This window comes from Balaenoptera musculus, chromosome 21, assembly GCF_009873245.2.
Source record: "Balaenoptera musculus isolate JJ_BM4_2016_0621 chromosome 21, mBalMus1.pri.v3, whole genome shotgun sequence".
Lineage (NCBI taxonomy): Eukaryota > Metazoa > Chordata > Mammalia > Artiodactyla > Balaenopteridae > Balaenoptera > Balaenoptera musculus.
The window spans coordinates 28,306,260-28,329,347 of record NC_045805.1 but is presented as its reverse complement, the minus strand read 5'-3'; the positions used below and the strand labels follow the sequence as shown (position 1 = coordinate 28,329,347).

The 23,088-nt window shown below is 42.5% G+C and overlaps 1 protein-coding gene across 1 annotated transcript in view; it reads right to left on the bottom strand.

The window, feature by feature from the left end:
* UNC5D (unc-5 netrin receptor D) overlaps window positions 1–23,088 on the bottom strand; it is a 288,529-nt gene that overhangs the window by 63,128 nt on the left and 202,313 nt on the right. Inside the window, exons 9-11 of the mRNA XM_036838629.1 lie at window positions 15,235–15,420; window positions 11,017–11,394; window positions 5,708–5,792 (exon numbers count right to left, since the gene is read on the bottom strand). Of these exons, the coding sequence (XP_036694524.1) occupies window positions 5,708–5,792; window positions 11,017–11,394; window positions 15,235–15,420 (649 nt within the window). The remainder of the gene's footprint in view (window positions 1–5,707; window positions 5,793–11,016; window positions 11,395–15,234; window positions 15,421–23,088) is intronic.

Sequence of the window (23,088 nt, the reverse complement as noted above, 5' to 3'; positions counted from 1 at the left end):
ATCTATTTTATATATAGTAGTGTGTATATGTCAATCCCAGTCTCCCAATTTATTCCCCCCTTTCCCCTCTGGGTGACCTTAAGTTCATTTGTACTTTTTTTTTTTTTAGATTCCACATATAAGTGATATCATAAGGTATTTGTCTTTCTCTGTCTGACTTAGTTCACTTGGTGTGATCATCTCTAGGTCCATCCATGTTGCTGCAAATGGCATTATTTCACTCTTTTTTATGGCTGAGTAATATTCCATTGTGTATGTATGACATCTTTATCCATTCCTCTGACACTTAGGTTGTTTCCATGTCTTGGATGTTGTAAATAGTGCTGCAATGAACACTGGGGTGCATGTATCTTTTCAAATTATGGTTTTCTCTGGATATATGCCCAGGAGTGGGATTGCTGGATCATAGGGCAGTTCTATTAAACACCCTTGTTTAATAAAAGTTACCAAAACCTGTTTAGAGAGGATGAAAAAATCCACATCCCCCCAAAGCTCCTGAAGAAATGTTAGAAAGAAAAGACCCAAATTCTTTCAAATTAAAGTTTGGGAAAAGAGGCAGCCTTGTTGAGAGTGATCACTATGCTGGTTTCCTGCCCTCCAAAGCCATCTTCGATAAGGGTGGCCACATTTGGCATTGACTTAGCTTCTTAAATACACTTGATCCAGGAGAATCCTAAGGGCCTCTCACCAGCAAATACTTCTGGCAGCTCCAAGTTTATGCCATTGCCTTTCGGTGAGGCTACTCTAGCTTCTGTGACATCACGAAGCATCCTCTATTTTGTGAGTGGAGCAGTGCCTGAAACTTTACCCCAGGCCCAGCCACAGACAGACGGAAGGGTTGAGTTGGAAGGAAGCTGCTTAAGGCAATATTCGGGCATCAGAGTGATTTCAAAGCAGAGAATAAATGCTTGGATTTGATACCTACACCCCAATGTTCATAGCAGCACTATTTACAACATCCAAGACATGGAAGCAACCTAGTGTCTGTCAATAGACAGATGGATAAAGAGGGATGTGGTACATATACACAATGGAATATTCCTCAGCTATAAAAAAGAATGAAATATTACCATTTGTAGCAATATGGATGCAACTAGAGATGATCATACTGAGTGAAGTCAAAGACAAATATTATATCACTTATATGTGGAATCTAAAATAATGGATTTATTTATGAAACAGACTCACAGACATAGAAAACAAACTTACGGTTACCAAAGGGGAAAGCTAGGGGTAGGGATTAATAGATAAACGACAAGGATTTACTGTATAGCAAAGGGAGCTGCATTCAGTATCCTGTAATAACCTATAATGGAAAAGAATCTGAAAAAATATATGTGTAACTGAATCACTTTGCTGTACACCTGAACCTAACATTTTAAGTCAAGTATACCTCACTTAAAAATAAAAAAGCCTGGATTTACCTACTGTTCTATACCCCCTTCCTACCTTACAAATACTGGAAAATGTATCCTGGAGCTGGAAATCACTGAGTTAATAACCCTTATACCTTTCTTTGTCTGGTGAATTTCTACTGATCTTTTAGCCACCTTCCTTCCCTACTATGCCTCTTTGAATCTATCCTTAGAATAGATTAAGGGCCTCCTCTATTTTTCCCATTGTTTTCTGCGAAATCCTCTATTGCAGTGTAATTCCACATTGAAGTATAAAGTTATTGTCTTTGCCAAATCTGGGCCCCATTCTGTATGTTTCACGGTGTATTTCCATTATTAGGCATAAGCCCCATCTCTCATCAAACATGTCTTACTGGACTCAAGAATAATACACTTAATTATTCCTTAAAGTGGGAGTGTGACATAGTCTAAAAATACATTATTAGTCAGAAACTTTTGTTTTGGTACCCAGTCCTGCTACCACGTAGGCAAACCTACTAACTTTTTTTTTGGTCTTAATTTTCAAATCTACAAAATTAGGGTAATTATTATTACTTACCACAGCAGGAATGGATGAGAAGATTAAAGGAAATATTGGAGGTAGAATACTTTATCAAATATAAATGTATCAATTAGGTGTTCTTATTTTATCTTTCAAATTGTAGTATCACTGTAGATCATGCAATCCTACAACATCCCTAGGAGGTAGGTACCTACTATTGTTTTTCAGATGAGGACACAGGGTCAAGGAGCTTCATTAACTTACCTAAGGTCACATGAATAAAACCAGTGAGTCTTAAGTCTGAACCCAGAGCTCAGATGCCTGAGTGCACACTCTTAGCCCCTGAACTCAAATGTCTCCTAACATCAGGTCCACTAAGTTTCAGCACTGAGGTGACACCTGTTTCCAGACCTTTTTCTCTCAACTATGATGACGTAACGACAGCCAGTTACCTCTGTAGATGTCTAAGAAATGCTCGGCTTCATCCTGCCTCCTGGTCCTGCCTAATTCTCAGTGCTCTTACAGAGCGATTCCAGGGGATGCCTCTTTACAGGGGCCAAACCTTGGAATGCAACGTCAGAAAGCTGTTTCCCTAAAGTCTCCGACGTCAAGGAGAGGTGGCATCCTTTAGTCCGTGAGCACCGGAATTGGAGTCAGATATCCTGAAGTCAAACCCCAGCTCACCGGTAAGTAACAGGCCCTCGCAAAGCAGCCTCACTTCTTGGAACCTTCCCTTTTTACATCTTTTTTTCTCATCTCAAAAATTGGTACAAAACCCCCTTCTTTGGAACATAACTGGGGAGATTAAACGAGTTAAGCATGTGAGAGCACCTTTGCAAGTTATACTGAAACAGAGGTAAGTAATTACTTTCCCAAGGATGTGAAGTCCCCTTCTAGCGAAGCATTTAAGGTGTATATATGTACAAAAAGTCAACAGAGTTAATTCCCTCAGCATTATAACCAACCAAAAGTCCAGACTGCTGGAGGAGGTTAGAAAAGATTCATTAGGATGGTTGTTCAAGTCTGAGAGTGTAGACAAAGCAGGGACATTGAGGAAGGAAAGTGACATCATTCCACTTAATGGAAAGTACAGTGTCCTCTTACAGACTTCCCACGTATGCAAGTAGGACGTCCCAAGAGAGACAGGGCACATTCAATTCAAACAATGAACAACCTCCCTTGAAACTTACCAGAATATTAAATATATCCATCTGAGACTATTTGAATACAGGGGCTTGTTTTGAGTCTAACTCCACACACCCATACCCCTGGAAATCTGGTACAGAGCTTGGATCCTTGATATCCATTATGGTTCCACTAAATCATCACCCTGCTACACCAGGGGTGTAACTCAGAAAGGAACAACAGAAATAAATCATCAACAGCAAAATGGAACAGCCTTTCAACACAGCATAAAGATGGTGTTCAGAGAATCCCGCTGTAATTCTCTGGGTGTGGAGATGATGGAGACTCAGAAAAGTCAGTTCTCACACCTGTGACCCAAGAGGGGGGGAACTGAGATGGCTCTAGAGGCAAAGGTGAAAGAGCCAGAGCAGTGCCGTTGCAGCTCCACGAACTTTGAGGAAATGGGCCTTAATCTGGACACAAGTCCAGAATGACAGACAGCATGAGATGAAAATGGGTTTACAAGTGACCTTACAAAGAAAAGATGACACTGAAGAGCTATATCAGTTGTCTTCCCCTGATTCATCACAGGACTAAAAGCAGGACTCAGATGCAAGCAGCCTCCTGGCAAGGATGGAAAAAAAAAAATGTACCTGAGCTTTAGAAAAAGTAACTAAAAGGCATTTACTATTTTTAGTGTTTTTGGAAGTATGTGTTTGGAGCTCCTCAAAAAGGAGTGAGACTAGCCAAGGAAGCTAAGTGGGCTGTAGTCTAGTGGTGTGAAGTAGGAACATCTGGGAAGGTTTCAGCAACGTGGAAAAAAATGTGTGCATTCTACAATTTTATTTCATCCTCTGTTAAATGGAGAAGAACACGCTTACTTCATAGATGTGAAGTCTTAGAGGAACTCTTCTTGTTTCCACCCACCTTCCTGAACAGCAGCAATGAACCTGTACCTCAGATACAGATGGATAAACCAAACTGACTAACATGGAACTTACAAAGCTTAGCAGGGGGTGATCCCAGGAGGCCAAAGCCGTCTTTCAAAGTCTTTGAGCTCTGGTGACTTTTTATGTATTTCTCTTTCTTATTTTTCAACTGCAGGATGTCCCAAGTAATATTTCCCTCATTTTTGAGCCATTTTATTTAAGTCCCTGTATGTTTGATGCCTTTGGACACATTCTAGCTCTGACCTCCTAAAAAGAAAGTTCTAGTAAGAGATGGGGATTGAGGTGAGCTGTGCATTAGATGCCTTTGACAATGTGGATGAGCCCTAGGCTGGTTCTTGCATAATGATGTGAAAGACCCTGGGGGTGGGTTTGAGAGGAAGGAGCTGAACACAGGCTCCGTGGACTCATTACCACTAAACCACTAAGGCAGCAGGATGCAGCGGGGAGGAGGGTTTGCAGGAGGCCATGATTTTCAGGCAAGGTTGACTGGATTCTGCCTCAAACTTGATTTTTGAAGGGTGATGCATTTAAAAGCATATGTATAATTGACCATGACCTCAATTTTGAACAGGTACAGTTGCTTAAATAAATCCACCAAAGAGAGAAAAACGAGGTGACTCTCATCCAGAGAACTCCATTTTTAGGGCTGCTTAGTTGAGGTTTTGAATAAAACCTCTTGCCCTTTTTGCCAAGTGGAGATATTTAAACACTGGCATGTTTTCAGGTGCACAGGTAAAGGACCTAGGTCTACAGAACTGAAGAACTGAGGAAATAACATAAGAGCCCGACATAGCACAGCTTATGTGCAAATCCTCTGAAAGTCTCCCCAGCAACCAACTAGCAGAGCCTTTTCTTCCATTTTTTCTCAACTGCCGTAGAGCAGAAAGTTAAAACCACTGGTTACCAACAAATCCTCTTATGGAGATAGCTATCAAAGTCTGTTCAAACCATCTGTTTCTCTGACTGTTTTTCCTTCCACTGTTTTTCCTTCGTGTGTGTATTTTTTTTTTTTTTGCTAACAAACAATGACAAAATCTATTCTAAAATAAGCAAGATGTTATGACTGAAAATGCCAGAGGTATACAGACCCAGTTTATAAGAGAAATTGCTTTCTCAAGAGGAGTTTGGTTTATCTTGTGTGGAGGCAGGCAACATTTCTACAAATATTATAGTTGCACTAGGAAAATAACCAACTACTTTCATTAAGGGTATGCGGCAAGATTTGTTCATGTAATTGAATTTAATGCTGCTGAAATTTGTCAGACCTGAAAGCTATTGAAGTATAGACTATTTTTTTCTTTAAGGAAAATTGCCTAAGAAATTGTCTCTCGGCTTTAGGGCAGGTCTTCTGTTGATATTAAAAGGTCACAGGTCAGTTATTCTCTGCATTTTCATAATGTGTAGCACCAAAGGGTACCTCCAGGGATGATATTTTCTTCTTTTGAGAGGAAGGCTCTGTGACGCAGTCACTGTTTGTGGAGAGACCCTGATTATGCCTTGCCTATTGATTTACTGTTTCAGTGTCTGCTGTCTAGATGTTGGTGACTTGGGTTAGCTGCCTACAAAATGGGCAGCCAACAGTTTTGCAACTAGTTTTTCCCTCTATATAGTCAAGTAGCTCACTGTCTCACCCACACACCACCATGTCACATTATCTTAATAACTTCAGATTTTCTGCAGAAGTTCCATTTCATACTTAAGATCTCATTAATATACCATCCTTCTCTGTCTCTTACCTGGGTTCACCTTGGTTGATGGACATGTAAATCTCCCAAGAATTCTCCTCCGGGATGGCACCATGTGGTATCAGTAAACTCACCCCTGAAACAGAAAAAGCCAAGAAATCATTTGTAGATTCTCCAATTATCCTGAAGCACCTCAGTTGAACAGCTTACAGCTGCCCTCAAAGAGGGACCACCTCACAGCACTTTATGAAATTCCAATCCTGGCAAAGTTTATAAAGTCCAAAATGATAATGAAGAAGACATTGTTTCCTAAAGTGACATAAAGAACTGCATATTAGTCAACTGTGTACTCAAATTAGATTTTTATTTAAAGTCTTCCTAATGTAAATTGGTGGAGCTATTGTGGAAAACAATATGGAGGTTCCTCAGAAAACTAAAAATAGAGTTGCCATATGATCCAGCAATCCCATTCCTGGGCAGATATCTGGACAAAACTCTAATTTGAAAAGATATATGCACCCCAGTGTTCACAGCAGCACTATTTACAATAGCCAAGACATAGAAACAACCTAGATGTCCATCGACAGAGGAATGGATAAAGAAGATGTGGTACATATATACAATGGAATATTACTCAGCCATATAAAAGGAAATAACGCCACTTGCAGCAACATGGATGGACCTAGAGATTATCATACTAAGGGAAGTAAGTCTGACAAACACAAATATATGCTATAACTTATATATGGAATCTAACACAAATGAACCTAGGAAAGAGATTCACAGACATAGAGAACAGACTTGGGGTTGGGAAGGATGGATTGGGAGTTTGGGGTTAGCAGATGTAAATTATTACGTATGGAATGGATAAACAACAAGGTCCTACTGTATAGCACAGGGAACTATATTCAGTATCCTGTGATATACACATTTATATTCTTTTCCATTATGGTTTAACTGAATCACTTTGCTGTACAGCAGAAGTTAACACAACATTGTAAGTCAACTATACTTCAATAAAATAAGTTAAAAAAAATAGTCTTCCTAGCATTTTAAAAATTCTCTTATAAGATCTGGTGTCCTGAGACCTGGCACTATCAAACATATCTGAGAATATATGAGTTTATCAGTTAATTGACTCTAAAATTTCAAAAGGTACTTCTCTGTCTCTATCCATTCATTTCCTAAAAAGGTATCTGGGATGATGGGTGAGCCATCTAACATTTTGCTAGAGCCTGGTGTGTAATTGTCTTCTAAATGGTGCATCTTGAAGTCAGTTTAGGGAGGTGACCCATGGAGTAGTGCATTTTGTCAAGAAAACTGGAGAAGGGAAAAGCATGGATAAGCTTAGGAACTTATAGGTTGTTGTGTAGCCACTTATTTGGCCCCATATTTGCAAACAGAAGCTAGAAAAGGTGACTTAACCATATTCATTCAAGGTCAAATTGAAAAAAAAACTCAGTAGCCTTACTTCAGTAAAATCATATAATGAAGGGAAGGGGGGCACATCACACTGCATTTGAAAATTCCCCTCTTTCCTCCTGAATGCTGTGAACTAAATATTTCACTTTGGCCAAGAGGGAAGAGTCTAGAGCAGGCAGAGATTCTCTTTAATGTACCTTCTTGTTTATAAAAAGAAATGGAGACACAGTAAGATCTTTACAAAATAAAATCTCAGGGTAGTCTCCTATTCTTTGAATAATGCAGCACTCACCTTTTCTCCTTTCATTAGAGCTAATGTGATCACACAGGAAGCTTTCAGGTTGCTGATGATAATTTAAACCTAGAGATGGCAGGCTTTACCGATATCCTTCTATGTGCCTGTTAGCTGCTATAGAATCAAGAATGCAAGACTCAGGGCAAAACAAGTTACTTGTGATTCACATTTATGAACATTATTCAGTAAGACGCTAGTTACCATCAGTATCCTTCACTAATACTAAGAATGAGGCCCATTTAAATCTTGCTTACAGCTTTTCAGCGAGGGTGTTCATTTATATTCTGGACCCTCATGTCAACAGTAGGAGAACTGTAATTGCCATACTTAGTGGCCTCCGATCTGGCTCCTCCCTTAATTGCCCCTTCTTCCTTACATGTAGGTGCCGAATGAAGGGGTCTCCATTACGTCCTTCCCTGCTGGGGAGCAGAAGTTGTAATACAGGGTATTCAGTGTGTGTGGATGTCAACTTGAATACACACACCAGACATTGTGTATTCTTAGTTTGGCACCGCAGTTTCTCTCTGTTGCCTCTCTTTTAGACTATGATGACAGCAGAGACATTTGGACCCTATTCTTTAGACACAGAAACGCATAGGAGGTTATCATCAAGAAATAATGCCATCTGAGGCAATTAACCCAAAATAAGAGTTTTGTTGTGCTCCCGTTTCCCATTTTTCTCTTCCTTTTTTCCCCTTGATTGAGGTATAATTCACATGCTTAAAAATGGACCCATGTTAGGTATACGAATTGATGAGTTTTGGGGCAAATATATACTCTCATGTAACCACCATCGTGATCAAGATACAGAACATTTCCACTGCCTCAGGAAGTTCCCTCATGCCCTTTAGAAGTCAGTTTGATAGCCAGCCCAAATGATGATTTATTTGCCTTCTGACATGTTGATTAGTTTGTCTTTTCTAAACTCTCAAATAAATGAAATAATACGGGGTTTAAAAAAAAAAAAAGCACTATGGCTTATTACCTCAGTAACATGTAGCACAATGCCTGGCAGAGAGTAGGCGCTCAAAAAATAAATCATGACTATATGAACAGGATTCAATATTTTGAGGGGAAAAAAAAAAGCCAGGCTTTGAGACATGCTGTCTTCTGCAGGCCATTAGGGCCTGACAATCAACTCCCAGATTGAGTCAGAATAAATATGCGTGTGGACTTTTGAGAAAGGGCTGTTTGTAGAGCAGATCCTATCACATTCCTTTGAAGTCGGCTTAATTCTTGTGTTTACAGTGAAACATTATTCATAATACTCCTAAATTCAACCTGAATGTACGGGATCATTGGAACTTTAAACAATTTTGCACGATTATCCTTTAAACATACTTCCCTCCCCCCACCCAAACATGTAAATTGTATGTGGCAACTGCAGATAGTCTAACTAACACAGAGGCAAAGGTCATGGGAGGTGGTACTGCTTGTGGCAAGTTACCCCTTATGAAGAACGAACGGCTCTGTGAATCTTTATGCCTGTGGTCCCCTAAAGACGTATCTGTTTTCAACATGTCATTCACGAGTTCTCTCTGATTAAAGAAAAATATACTCTCCCCCAAACTCCACCTGCTACCCTGGCAGCCTTTTATTTGATAGGACAACAGAACCACCTGAGTTTTTTAGTTCATGTTTTGCATAATAAATGATTCTGAGAGTGTGGGGACCACTGCCAGGCACCCCACAATAATTTGGGATGGATGATGACATTACAACAATTTAATTTCTGTGCCTTGCTTCTTTATACTTTAGTTCCCCAGGGCATATTTTACATTTATGTTCTGCAAATAACAGAGCATATGTTTCAATTCCCCACACTAATTTTTCCTCAAACTCATTCCCAGTGAACAGCTTCAGTCTTGTCTAGGGCTTCTTGTTCAGAGCTCTGAAAATGCGCCTTCACAGAGGAACCGTTTGGGAATCATAGAAGACGCTATCAGAACTTTGAGTTTTCAACCCAAGTGCCTCTCAAGTCAGAAGGGAAACAAGAAAAAAATCTGTTTCATCGTGATTTCATCTCACTTTCTTTGATGAACGTTAAACAGCCAATAAATGGGTGGATCTTGGCACTTACTCCACGTGTGTGTAAATGTACACACACAGACACACAAGGATGGGAAGAGAGAAGAGTGGGCCAATCTATTCAACCAGTAACTACTGAGAGGCACCTAAGTGCCAAGCACTAGGTAAGAAAGTGGAAATCAAAGTATTCAAACTCAACATGCAACTTCATATAGTTCTGATGTGTATATATATATATATATATATATATATATATATATATATATATATACACTCTTCTTTTTGAAAGGGCAGGGTTTGTATCTTTTCCAGATCCCACACTTCCAATTTACAGATTCTTACAAGAACAGTACCTGTTAATATGGCCGTCTGCTCATGTCCCATCAATCTCCTATCTGCCAAATCTCACCAGGCGGAAGGCATCACACATTGACACTCAGACATACTTAAACAAATTTTCTTACCACATCCGAGAACACTAACCGAAGAAGATTTAGAGAATTGGAAGTTCAGAAAACAAAATCATCATTGGGGCTGTACTGGAGGGCTATTTGCCTGAAATGAAGTTTTTAAGGAAGCGACTGATATAGGAAAACCAAACAATCATCAGCTTGAAACAAATTGCAGGCGCAAGTCACTAAGCTACTTAGATGGTCAGTTAGTGGAATAGTAGCATCAGACTAGTTCTACTACAGAATTCATTGTATTAGAGAAAATGTTTGATATTGTAGGTGGGTTAGTTCTGCCCTACAGAGAAATCTGCCAAGGCCCTGCTGGTCCTGACTCAACGCTAGCCAGTTCTTTAACAACACTTGCAGATCTGATACATTCCCTTTCCTCTCAGCCAACAGTGATGATTCAGAGCACTCCCTAAATCTCGTTGCTCAGAAATCGGAGGAGAGATGGTTCTCTTCCTCCATCCAGTTAGGTCTTAGATGGCAACTCTGAAGACTAATCTATAGGTAGGGTGTCATTTTCAAAGTGATCTGGGCTGTACACCTTGTCAAAACATCAAGAAAATCTTCCAACCCAAAGGAAGAAAACACTCTTGAGAACTATATGGCCATGGATCTGAAGTTTGAATTCAAAAGAGCAACCCCATAAGGAACCCTCATCACTGCGCATCATAAAGCAACATTACAGTAAGGTTGACAGACACCGATGGTGTTTATTAGGTCAGTTACTGAGGACGTTTGAGTGTCATTGCAGTAAATTATCGACTAGTGCATAAACCATGCTTCGCTATAAAAATGGTATTTTTCAGTCACGTCAAAGAATGTTTTCAGTGCTTCCTGATCATGTTCTAGGAAATATATTTCAAGGGGGCTTAAACTCTGGGGACCACCCAAAGCTTTTGAGCCAATATGGCTGTCAACCCTAACAGAGCATCTGATGGAGTGTACAGTCCATGCTGAGATGAAGATGGCAAAATCTAATCTCAGTGCTGGTTCTGGTTTGCCACGTAAATCAAGCCAACTTATGGAGCCACGGTGTTTGTCACTCTGACGTGGGAACAGTCAACATCTTATAAATGAATCTTACGGGACATCATTGTGTAAATATAACACGTTCAAACAAACGTGAGAAAATACACAAACGCACACTTACCACCCACCTGTATTTGGCATGACTAAGCGTCCTCCTAAATGGCCAAAGACACCAGTGGTCCTCAGTTCTGTCCTTGTAGGAAGTGATGACAGATTTTGGATGTAGGGTGTTTTATTTCTGGGATGCACTGTAGTGAAGCTGCGGTTGTTTCCATGGGGAAAAGTCCCGGAATGATTCTTGCCGTGGTACTCAGCTCTCTCAGACACTCCCAGGGAAACCATGAATGAGCTCTGCACTTTGACTTTGATGTCCGACAAAGGGTTAAAGAGTGAGGACTCCGTCATGAGTTCCTTGTCCAGGGGGTCCTGTAGACAGATGGGCCCACTGTATGTTCGGCTTACTGTTAGGTCTGGTTGCATGGAGGAATTCAAGAGCAGGGAGTTACCTGGTCAAAGAAGATTGATCTGTCACTCAGAAACCGGAAAGCATCACAGTCAGGCCTTTACATCTGCTTCTCCTAACAACTGCGCAACAAAGGCTCGCCAGCTGCTCCGGTCAAGGCTAGCCCTTCAGACCCACCCTGGGCATCTAAAGCACCTCTAATAGGCCGATCATGAGTGCCCAGAGCCTTGGAATCAGGAGCTCTGGCTTTCACAGTCAGTTCCCTGAATGCCACTGACCAAATGCATCACTTTCCAGAGTTCTTTACATGCTATCATCTTTTCAAAACAAGTATTTCTGGCACTCCACCAGGCAACTCACTCAGGTATGATGGTTTATGGGATTATTTTAACTGGCAAAGAGAAGCTTCCAAAAAATAAAAAGGAGAGAAAGCTGTTTTGCAAGCCAGTTTGGAGCAAAAGTAACATCTGTTCATTTTAAATGGCAAGAGATGACACAGCGTGGTGACGAGGGGGTGCTGTTTATAACCGAGGTGGCGTGGGTGCCGGCACGTCTCACGTGGGATTCTGGGCAGTTTCTGGGGCTGGGGGAGGACATGATGTGTCCTCAGAGCAAAAGTGACAGGGGACTTCACGAATTGCTCCATGGTTGAGTAGCCAGTTGGCTCTAATAGCATGTATGTCACTCTGAGAGGCAAAGAGGGTACCACACAGGGATAGGGAGACTCAGATTCCACACGGGGAGCATCTTAGAATGGCTTCCTTTCTGACTGACTCAAAACAAATGGAGAAAAATAATCCTTACAAAAACATGAGAAATTGGACTTTCTCAGCTGTTGGGACTTACCAATATATATATATATATATATATATTTTTTTTTTTTTTGGCCAAGTATAAAAAAAGAAATGCTGTGACATTTTCTTGTGATGAAGTAATCTCATTTATTAGTAAATAACAAAATAACCCTCAGTTCCAAACTTCCCACCCATATCAGTCCGTCAATGTGACATCGCAAATTGAAACCCAAACCATATTAAACCATTTTCCTTTGGGGCTTGACAAAACTGTTTCAAGTATGATATTTTTGAAAATGTTGCAATTGCAGGCCATAGCATATTAGCCTCTATTGTTTTTCCATTTTCATAATTTATAACAATGCCAGCAGGAAATCTATAACCCTGACTTTTCCCACCTCTTTGTTCTGATGCTCTAAGAATCCAAAATCATAGCAGAAGAGGTTCAAAATGAGATGAAATGACCTTATAGATCTAAAGGCACCTTGATGAGGCATTTTTTTTCATGTTTGAGCCTCTTGTGCTAAGACACAGGCATAATAAGGAGCTGAGCTTTGTAACAGAACTGCATTGAACTCTATAGGTACCAGCCTTACCCTGGGTTATGGTTTTCCCAGGCAAGAAGCGGGACTGAAGAACCATCTCACATCTGAAAAGAGTTTGGAGCCAGATACCCGATACCTGAAAAAGCATATCTCTGAGTCTCATGGCTGTTTTGTCTTACCTTCTGGAGTTTAATTTCTGGCTACTCTTAAAAGACTCTCCTATCTTATGTAAAGCCAAGAAGCAAAAAACATTTCCTAGAGTTAAACTCAAGTCTGAAATGCTTGATTATCATAATATATACATATGACAGAGTCCACGGTTGAAGAAAGTTGGCAGCCAACTTGATTCAAGTTTGATCGGGGACAATCCCCCAGTGACCCCCAAATTCTTCTTTAGATGTCCTTTGAGGTCCCTGATCTACTCTACGTATGACATTCGATTTAAGCCTCACCGTTCACCTTGCTGGGGCTCCAGCCATATTTGTTCAAGAAGGGATGTCACTAAGACAACAGACCATCAGTGTACGGTGTAACCTCACCATGAATATGGGGGAGAGTAGAATTTTAATAAAGGGTTTCTGCTTGTGTCACTAGTTTTGTGAATTCTTGGTCAAAGAAAATGGTAAAGTAAGTTTGGAAAGGCTACATCCTCTCCTAGCAATTCACAGTGCAAGTACATCCTGAGAAGCGTCACGGTAACGAGGTGTGTTTCAGCTTATCCAAGTCAGCCTTCCCCAAATGTTCAGGTCAGGGAACCACTCCTCTCACATGGTGCCTGGTGCGCTATGGAACTCAGCGGTGTCCTGTACCAAGGTAAGAGGAAACAACTGGCTTCTAGAACGATACTCACTGCATTTACTGAGGCCCTTCCATAAGCCAAGGGTTTATGACCCATGTTATTCCAGGTGGTTTCATCCTTACAAGAACCCCCTGAGATAGATGTTAGTATCTCCACTTTATAGCTGTAAGAATTGAGGCTGAGAGAGAATAATTGATTCACTAGGTCCTACAGCAATTCTGGATTCAAGTCTATCTATCTGATTTCAAAGTCTCTGAAGTTGTGCACAAAGCTGCCTCTCACACTATTGTATAGTCTCTATTTTTCAAGTGTTAGGGTCAAAGACATTGCTATCTTATGATTTGATGGAAATAGTTCTAGTTTTTTACACACTAAAAAGATCAGTTCTTGGGCTTCCCCGGTGGCACAGTGGTTAAGAATCTGCCTGCCAATGCAGGGGACGTGGGTTCGAGCCCTGGTCCGGGAAGATCCCACATGCCACGGAGCAACTAAGCCCGTGAGCCACAACTACTGAGCCCACGTGCCACAACTACTGAAGCCCACGCACCTAGAGCCCGTGCTCCGCAATAAGAGAAGCCACTGCAATGAGAAGCCTGCGCACCGCAACGAAGAGTATCTCCCGCTCGCCGCAACTAGAGAAATCCCGCGCGCGCGGCAACAAAGACCCAACGCAGCCAAAAATAAAAATAAAATTAAAAAAAAATCAGTTCTTCATTGGATGTATTTCTAATTAAATCATATATACTAAGCTCTATACCCACATTGAGGGGATGTGTTCTCATCTGAGGTCAACCAGACTCAGACCCGGACCTGAAGCTGAGGGGCCAGAAGTGAGTGGTAAGCAGTCACGCATCCTGTCTCTCCCAGCCATCTCCCAATCTCTAGTCTGCTTGGGCTCCTGCTTCGCTATCCTGTCCCTAGTCCATCACTGCCAAGCACTGAGACTTCTTGTCGTGTGCTGCAGGTGCTACTGACAAGCAGTAAACAGAGATAAAAGTGACAATATTGACCACGAGGGTCAAGGTAGAAAACTTCATCTACGGAAGCGAGACAATTTCATTTTGTAAAATAAAAGCCATCCGTCTCACCCCCATCTCCCAATCAGGAATACAGTGGTTCGGATAAGAGAATTAAATGACTCTGTGTTTTAAAAATGAATATTGCTGTAGTTTGACATGATACATTTTCTTTCCCCACAACAAAAGACTGCCTTAACTTGGCAACAGCAGAGTCATTTAGGCTGGGAATTTCATTTTTTCCCTGGCTAACTGGCCCTTCAGAGATCCTTGAAAATCCTTTTACTTATTTAAAATAGAAGCCACAAAAATAACTCCACCTAATAAGTGGTGTAATAAATATGCCTGGTATAGTCGTTGGCCCTTAGCCTTGAATAATCAGTACTTTAGTTAACTAAATATACATCCCCAAAGCAGGCTGGTTAAAATAGAAAGTTGGGTGATCTGAGATGAAATAACTTGTTAGGCTCACTACATATCAAAGACTTCAATGAGATGCCTCATATAAAATGTCGGTAGGAGTAAATCGAGACCCATTGATCCTCACAGCAGCCAAGGACTCAGGCAGACTCCTCCATCGAACCTGGTGTCCTAAGGAGTGAAGACAATTTGGTAGCGGCTCCCAGTGCCAAGAGCTACCCTCACACAGGACCAAAGAGCGCCAGGGTCTTGCGTGAATGTAGTCTATGGTCCTGGGGACGCAGTGTTGGGGGGCCCTATGCCGCTGACCTTGACGGACTGTTTTGAAGTTGAAGGTCTGGAAGCCACCTGTCAATGCAGAAGAGTCGATGACGTCCACGCCGTAGTCACTCTGGCTCCGTCTGTAAAGCGTGATGCCGACGACCAGGACCGTGACGGCCACGACCGCAGCGCCCAAGCCTGAGTACAAAGCGATGTCGCTGGCATTCTCAATGCCTGAAAGACACGAGAGAAATCCTAAATGGCCAACATGGGCACAGGGCCAAAGACCCACCCCGGGACACAGAATGAAATGCTATCGGAATTTTGGGAGGTACTGATCAGACGAAATGACAAATGTAGCTAGCTGTGAGTTGGACTCTCTTTCACACAATAATCATGTTTCTAGAAGACCTTGTATAAATCAAAGGGATGCTAGTCAAATAATGTAACTGCATTAAGGTAGCTCACCGCATAACGGAATCTGGAACAGAATCAATTTTGCAAAGAATATAATATTTTTCAAGGAAAAACAGGCAACTCCTTAATTTGCTTGTTTTAGGAAGTCCTATTGCCCTGCCAAGTATTTTTTATATTTTATTTTTGTTGGAAGACACGAGACCCACGTACAATGACAAGATACAGGTGAATTGCTCTGCTTGTCTATGACCTGGGGCGCATGCATTCACAGAGAGCGGTCTAGGGTGAGAGGGTAACGCATGGTCTATGAGTCGAGAGAGGAGACCAGAGCTCACAAGTGTGAACTTGAGCTTTGGCACATCACTCAGTTCATCAGAATAGTGACAGACATCAGGGTATTTACAATCAATATGAGCGACTTTCTGTTGTGAGATATGAAAAGGGTTTGGTCCCAGGCGCTCTTATGTCCACGGTAAATGTTTTCTGGCACCAATTAAATGCTCGACTCTAATACTTTTTTTGTGGAAGAGGACTGGTCTCTAAAAGGGCACATGCTGTTTCTCCCATACCTCTCCTACTCCATCCTATTGAATGCATGGGCAAAGCAAAAATAAAAGCGTTAGTTTGAATTTAGATTGTGGGTGTCTCCCCATACCCCAAGGTAAGCTGTAGCTGCTTCCCAACCCTTTTGCTAGATGTACGCTGGGTGTGGTTCATTCCGGAAGAGATTCATAATGGCTATTGCAACTCAGCATGACATTTACCCAAGACCACATCATCTTAAAAACGTGTGTAAAAATGGAAGGTGGCAAGTACTAACTACATAATTGATTTCCCTACAGATTATGCAGTAGGTATACTTAATAGGTCCAAAAGTAATTACTATGTCACCCCTTTTGGGGTTAGCAGATAAAATAAACCCATCATATATTTACCTTGTAATTGCACGGCACTTACTCTGCATTCACTGCACCCTAATATGGTACTTACGTTACCAACTGAGTAATACTAACTATACAAGTCCATTTATTTTCAACAAAGTTAGTGGACTATAAAATAAGGTGCCACCAAATTAAAGAGGGAACAAGGAAATCAAGCAGAACCGGTTCAGTAATAGGGCGGTCAACACATAAAAATAATTTGCAAGGAGAAGAACAGTCATCCCAAAGAACAGTAACTGAAAGGTCAGAGGATTATCAGACACTTTTCATAACCACAACAGCCTGGGAGGTATGGAGAAACAGGGTGTGATTTAGGCTTTAGTTCAACTTCACGATGGACCAAATGGGAGAGGGAGAGGGATGGGGTATTGGTGGTGGTCTTCCCTAGACACCCAGAACCATGGGGATGATGATTGATACCAACCCCAAATGTCTACCTATGTCATGTGGGGAGAAAGGACGGCAGCTATCACCCCACTTACAGTCTCACCCTCCCTCTACTCAATTAAGTTCCTTGGAGGGAATCGTTAGAGCAGAGAGAGGACACAGAACACAACAGGTGCAGCAAGACAGGGTACCAGGAGCAGTGAGAGAACTTTGGATTGGAACCAATTAGCTTTCCCCCACCCCTCCCCTCCCCTCCAGGTCCTTGGGCGCTGCTGACTGATGACACCACCATCTTAAAAGGTGTATCTGGGGAGAAGACACCTGCTCGGCAACTGAGCACACAGAGCAAGAGCCTGACAGTGTCCTGAATGCAGTTGCTCTCTTGCTGAGTTGGCGAAGTAGACACAAAGGCATCCTTAGCTTCCCAGGTACTAAAATAGGACCAGGAGCCAGAAGATGACCAGGGTGAAAGTACTTCTGCTGAAAATGGACATCACTGGACACGAAATCCTGAAACAAAACTAAGTAGCAGGAACAAGCTGTCTTTGTTCCCCTGGATTCCTATCTTGTTCTTTATGTGTCCACCCTCTTGCTACCTAGGTAACCAGAATTCTCTGCCCTCCAGATACAAGTCCTGTTTTAGGAAAGGACCCTACTTATGCCTTCAGACGGAGGTATGGATGTTGGATATAGCTCATTGTGTTTCCTCTCCCAGGAATAGGTGCAGAATGTATTTGACTTAAGAGAATGAAATACTGAATTACAGAATTTTAAAAAATGAATACGGGGACTTAGGGGATAGGGTAGGGAAAGAAGGGAGAGAGGTTTGTTCAGAGAGCACTGCTTCCTTATGAGGCTCACCCTGGCACTTGGTGGGACAGTCTGATCTAAAAGCAGAAGTCCATGGACTCCTACAGAAAGATAAGCAAAGTGGGATTTATTTCACAAGAACAATCTGTCCGGGGAATTCGAAGGTTCAGGATCTAATAATTTCATTCATTCAACACACACTTGTGGAGGCTCAACCATGTAGCGGAAATGAGGATACGGGGTGAATTAACATGTGGTCCATATTCTCGGTTGTTTCTTGTTTAAAACTGGTAAAAGACAAGGTGGTGATGGGATCCTGGTATCCAGGTGCAGCTACAGAGGTAGACACAAGTCCTCAAAGCCACGTGTGTGCGTCTCAATAGATGTAATCAGTCATCCTTATAGCTCACATTCTTCTAAAGTTGGGTCACCCTGCTTCTTTTTCCTCTTTTTTTTTCTCTTCTCTATCTATCACCTTACTCTTTCTTCTTTTCTTTTCCCCCTCTGCCCCACCATTTTCTAATCTATTTCTCCAGGACAGTAGAGTGGGTTTCCCTGTAAGAGTTCCTGTGTGCTCACAAACGTAATTGATTCCCTTTTCATGTGTGTTCAGGACAGGCCCCAGGAGAACCTGAGGTCTAGTTCCACGTTTTTCAGCACAGTTTCATGGGAGAAGGGGAAGGCTGGGTGTAGGTGTCTGTGAGCACACGGGCACTGGGAGGGGTGCCACTGCAGAATCACCCCAAGAGTGAATGCGTGTGCGTACGTGTGCACAAGAGTACACACTCAGCTCTCGTCAGAACATCAGAAGCCATTGCCGCTCCTTCCCAGGGGAGCTGCTCCGGTCACATGCTCACAGGGTGCAGGCTCTTCCCAGGACTGGAAAGCTTTCTCTACGTCCAGCCCTGCGCTCCTGCGGTCCACACTGCCTACACCCCAGATTCAACGGTCATTAACTTACCGGCTAGGTGGACCTCTGCTAGCGAAAAGCCCCGTTCACCTTTCAGATTATAATGACGGGTCATTGCCCTATACCCCCCCCCCCATACCACTAGGCATCTAGGCCCTACCCATCTCTATCTACCCATCTGCCAGGTGCCAGCGCAGGGCCTCGTCCTCCAAGAAAGTGACTCTGTTCTGGCCAATCCAGCCAACCCTGCCAACCCATGGTCTTCTAAACTCTTCTATCACTTACGGTTCCTAGAACTCTTTTTGGATCTTCTGATGGTTAATGATCTGAGTGCATTCTGTATAACTGCTTTAAGTTCTTCACAAGCAGTTCTATCTCTATCAATCATTTCCCACAGAAATTTGCGTTGAATCATTGTGTGACTGTGTGTTGATCGCTTGCCTGGTCTCAGACTGCGGGAAGAGAAGTAGGAAAGAAATCCCGGTCTGAGGTTGATTGTAGAACCCCTGCCCCAGAGACTCTCTTCTTCCTTTACATCCACACACATACATGTTTATACCTGTCTGCTCGCTCTCACACTCATGTGGTGCTGGTTTGTTTCCTCCAAGTGATTTTGAACAAAAGCCTTGATACCCCATGACTGATCAGGCTATTCTGCCTTTTGTGGGCATAGGGTACTTTTCTCTGAATTTCTGTTTACATATCAACGTGTGATTGATGTCTTTCCTGTGTCTTCATCCCTATTTTCCTCTCTCCGAGAGTTGCGAAAGTTTTAGGCCAAGCTCAGAAGGAGCCAACATGTGGTAGAAAAACTTGTGTGTAATCTATAGGCTAAAGAAAACAGAAAGAAAGAAACAAGGACTGGGAAATCTCTTATATTCCAAATTAGTCCGAAACTACAGAGGAATCTTTTCATTGCCGGAAGGATTGTGAAGCATCTACAGAGAAAGGCTACAAAGATGAATAGTTGGAAACTAGGACCCTGGAAAGGGGATGTTTACGGGTTCATTTGGCCTGGAGAAAGGAGAACTAGAAAGTGGCCTGTGGGGGGCTCTTTCACGCATAAAGCGTTGCTCTAAGAAGAGGCCACAGTAGGTGCCCAATGAACCTTCATTTACAAAGAAGCTAGTAACCAGCTCTCCACCATCTCTAACAAGGGCTGAAAAGGAGGACACATGGCCTTTTGTTATAGCAGTTGGGACTCTGCTTAGATATCAGAATGACCTTTTCTACAAGGAGGGTTGTTAAAAAAAAGCCACACTGTATTTCTGAGGGAGCTTATGAAATCTCCTTTCAGAGGCTCTCAAAACCCGCGTGACTTGACAGTAGTCTGCGGTTATTTCATTTTTGGGCAAAGTTGGCGAGAAAGGCTAAGTGACCTTTCAAAGCCCCTTCGAACTTCAGAGTTCAAGGACTGGGTATTAGCAAGTTCCTGTCTTCATGAATTATAATCACACCTAGTCATTCATAGTAACTTACGTCCCCAAAGGAATAAAGCGAAGGGCTGTTTACTTAGTTTGCCTTCCACTCTCCACAGGACTCTCACTGGCAAAACATATTAATGCCACTTATTCATGGAAATTCAGCTCAATTCCCATGGTATGAGGTTAACTACATATCAGATTAGAATCCATTTTACAGGATTAGATAGGTACATCAAATGAACAAAGGAGGACAACAAAATACCTTTCAAAACATATAGTTAGGGAGTTTGGGATTGACATGTACACACTGCTATATTTAAAATGGATAACCAACAAGGACCTACTGTATAGCACAGGGAACTCTGCTCAATGTTCTGTAACAACCTAAATGGGAAAAGAATTTGAAAAAGAATAGATCCATGTGTATGTGTAACTGAATCACTTTGCTGTACACCTGAAACTATCACAACATTGTTAATCAACTCTACTCCAATGTAAAATAAAAAGTTAAAAAAAATATGCTATTCTGTTTTATCTCATTAGATATCATAAAATGACCACTGCTCCCGTTTCAGGGGGAAAAAAAAAACTCAGCAACTTGAATTGGTATATATGTGAGGCAGTGAATTACTAAGGAATTCACACAATAAATACTCACAAAGAGAGGGCTGAGAGAGGCAAAATAAATAGGAGGCTAAAGATCCAGCTGCTGTGCTGGGCTCCCAGGAAACAGTCATCTCTGGACCAGTCCCTCCTTATCCCAGCACAGGCAGTGCTATGTAGGTACAGAGTCATGTGTTCAAATATTTAATTGCACGCGGAAACATAACAGAAGTTATTGTTCGAGTTGTTTATACTTGCTGTCATTGAGAAGCAACATTTTTTTCCTTAACACATCAGAAAATAGCTTTTAAATGGTCAGCTATGGTCAACCATGGTAAGCAATTCCGATTATATCTGCATTGCTTGGACTCTCAAAATCCCGTCACCAATCAGCATCTCGCTTTTCCAACTTGCCATCCTCCAAAACCTCCTTATTGTTGTCATTAATAACAACAGCAGCACATTCTTAAATAGCACTTACTACGTGCAAGGCACTGTTCTACTACTTTACACTTATTAACTCATTTTAATCCTTCCAACAACCTTGTAAAAATGTGCCCATTTAAATGCGTAAACTGAGGCCAGAAAATCACTTGCCTTGCCCAAAGCCTCACGATTGGTTAAGTAGCAGAGCTGGGATTCAATCCAAGGCAGTTGGCTCCAGAATCGATTCTCTGGCTCATTCTCTATCCAGCTGTTAACCTCTGTCCTGGTCACACTGCCTGATACTGAAACCTTGTACCAGCCCCTGTGTCCTTGTCTTCTGAAGTAAAAGTTGGACTCAAAAGTTAATGATTAGGGCTTCCCTGGTGGCGCAGTGGTTGAGAATCTGCCTGCTAATGCAGGGGACACGGGTTCGAACCCTGGTCTGGGAAGATCCCACATGCCGCGGAGCAACTAGGCCCGTGAGCCACAATTACTGAGCCTGCGCATCTGGAGCCTGTGCTCCGCAACAAGAGAGGCCGCGATAGTGAGAGGCCCGCGCACCGCGATGAAGAGTGGCCCCCGCTTGCCACAACTGGAGAAAGCCCTCGCACAGAAACGAAGACCCAACACAGCCAAAAATAAATAAATAAATAAAATTAAAAAAAAAAAAAAAGTTAATGATTGGGAAATGTTAAGATGTAGAAATAAAGAATAGCTGTTGGGCTGGGGGACTGGTAACAATTTAGACGATAATTCTGCCACATAGCAGAACTCCCAGTTCCCTGAAAGATACAGATAAAGGCCTGACACACATTCCTAAATTGCTTTTCTAGGAAGTAGACCCCCACCAGATGAAGACTGCTGCCCACAAGAACACAGACCCTAGACCGGTTGGAACCAGAAGGTCGATGATGCCGACCCCCGATTACCTCACCACCAGCCAATCAGAAGAACGTCCACGAGCTAATCCCTCCCTGCTCCATGAACCATTACTATAAAACTCCTCACTGCCCCCTCCAGGGCGGGACACACAGGCTTGAGGGCATTAGCCCGTTGTGGTCTGCTTTGCCTGGCAAAGCAAAAAAGCTCGCTCTTTCTATTTCATCCCAAACTCTGTCTCTGAGATTTCATCCGGCACCAGTGTACAGAGGCCGAATTTCGGCAACAATACCTCTTGCTGGCAAAGGTAACCCAGTAAAGGAGCACTAAGCTTGTGCTTGCTTCTCTGAGAGCTACAGGTGTGATCACATTCTCATCCTCACAACCAAATCTATTTGAGGTAGGTATTATATTTCCTCTTTCACAATGATGACTTAGGTGCAGATAAGATAGAGACTTGCTCAAGGCTTTGTCATGAGAAAATGGCACAGGCAGCATCTGGACTCCCATCTGTCTTCACTCCCAAATAGCTTAACCATTAGAGGGCGGCTCCCTGCACTGAGGTCAACTTGCCCCACTGGAGGAACTCACCAACTAGACTGGTGGGTACCATCAAAAATCCGATGCTTTGCAAACTCCCCGGGGCCTTCCCTGCAGCCGAGTAATTATTGTATTCATGTCCTATGACCAAATGACACTTTTCATCAAAACAGTTACTCTGAACTTTGTTTCCTTTCTTCAACACCCCTGCTTCTCACCGGCCCCTTTTCTAGTTGAAAAAACAGAGGCCCTCCTATGTGAGTTCCCTCCTCCACAGCTCAGAATTCCTGTGCTCCTTCCTGCGTTTTTCCTTTCCTTTTCCCTGTTCCCTGAACAGCTGCTTCTCCTCTTGTCAGGCCAGCTCCGATCCACCCTCTCCTGCGTCCGCGGGGCCCTGGCTTCATTCATTATTCCCTTTTGGCCTTGCATCTTTCAACTCTGCCTCCACACCTGAGCCTTGCCTTCTGCCTGCAAACACAGCCTGGTCTCCCTAATCACCTCCCCCCCAAATCCTTCTCCCGACTCTCTGATAAACCTCGCAAAGATGCAGTGTCTTTTCACATCC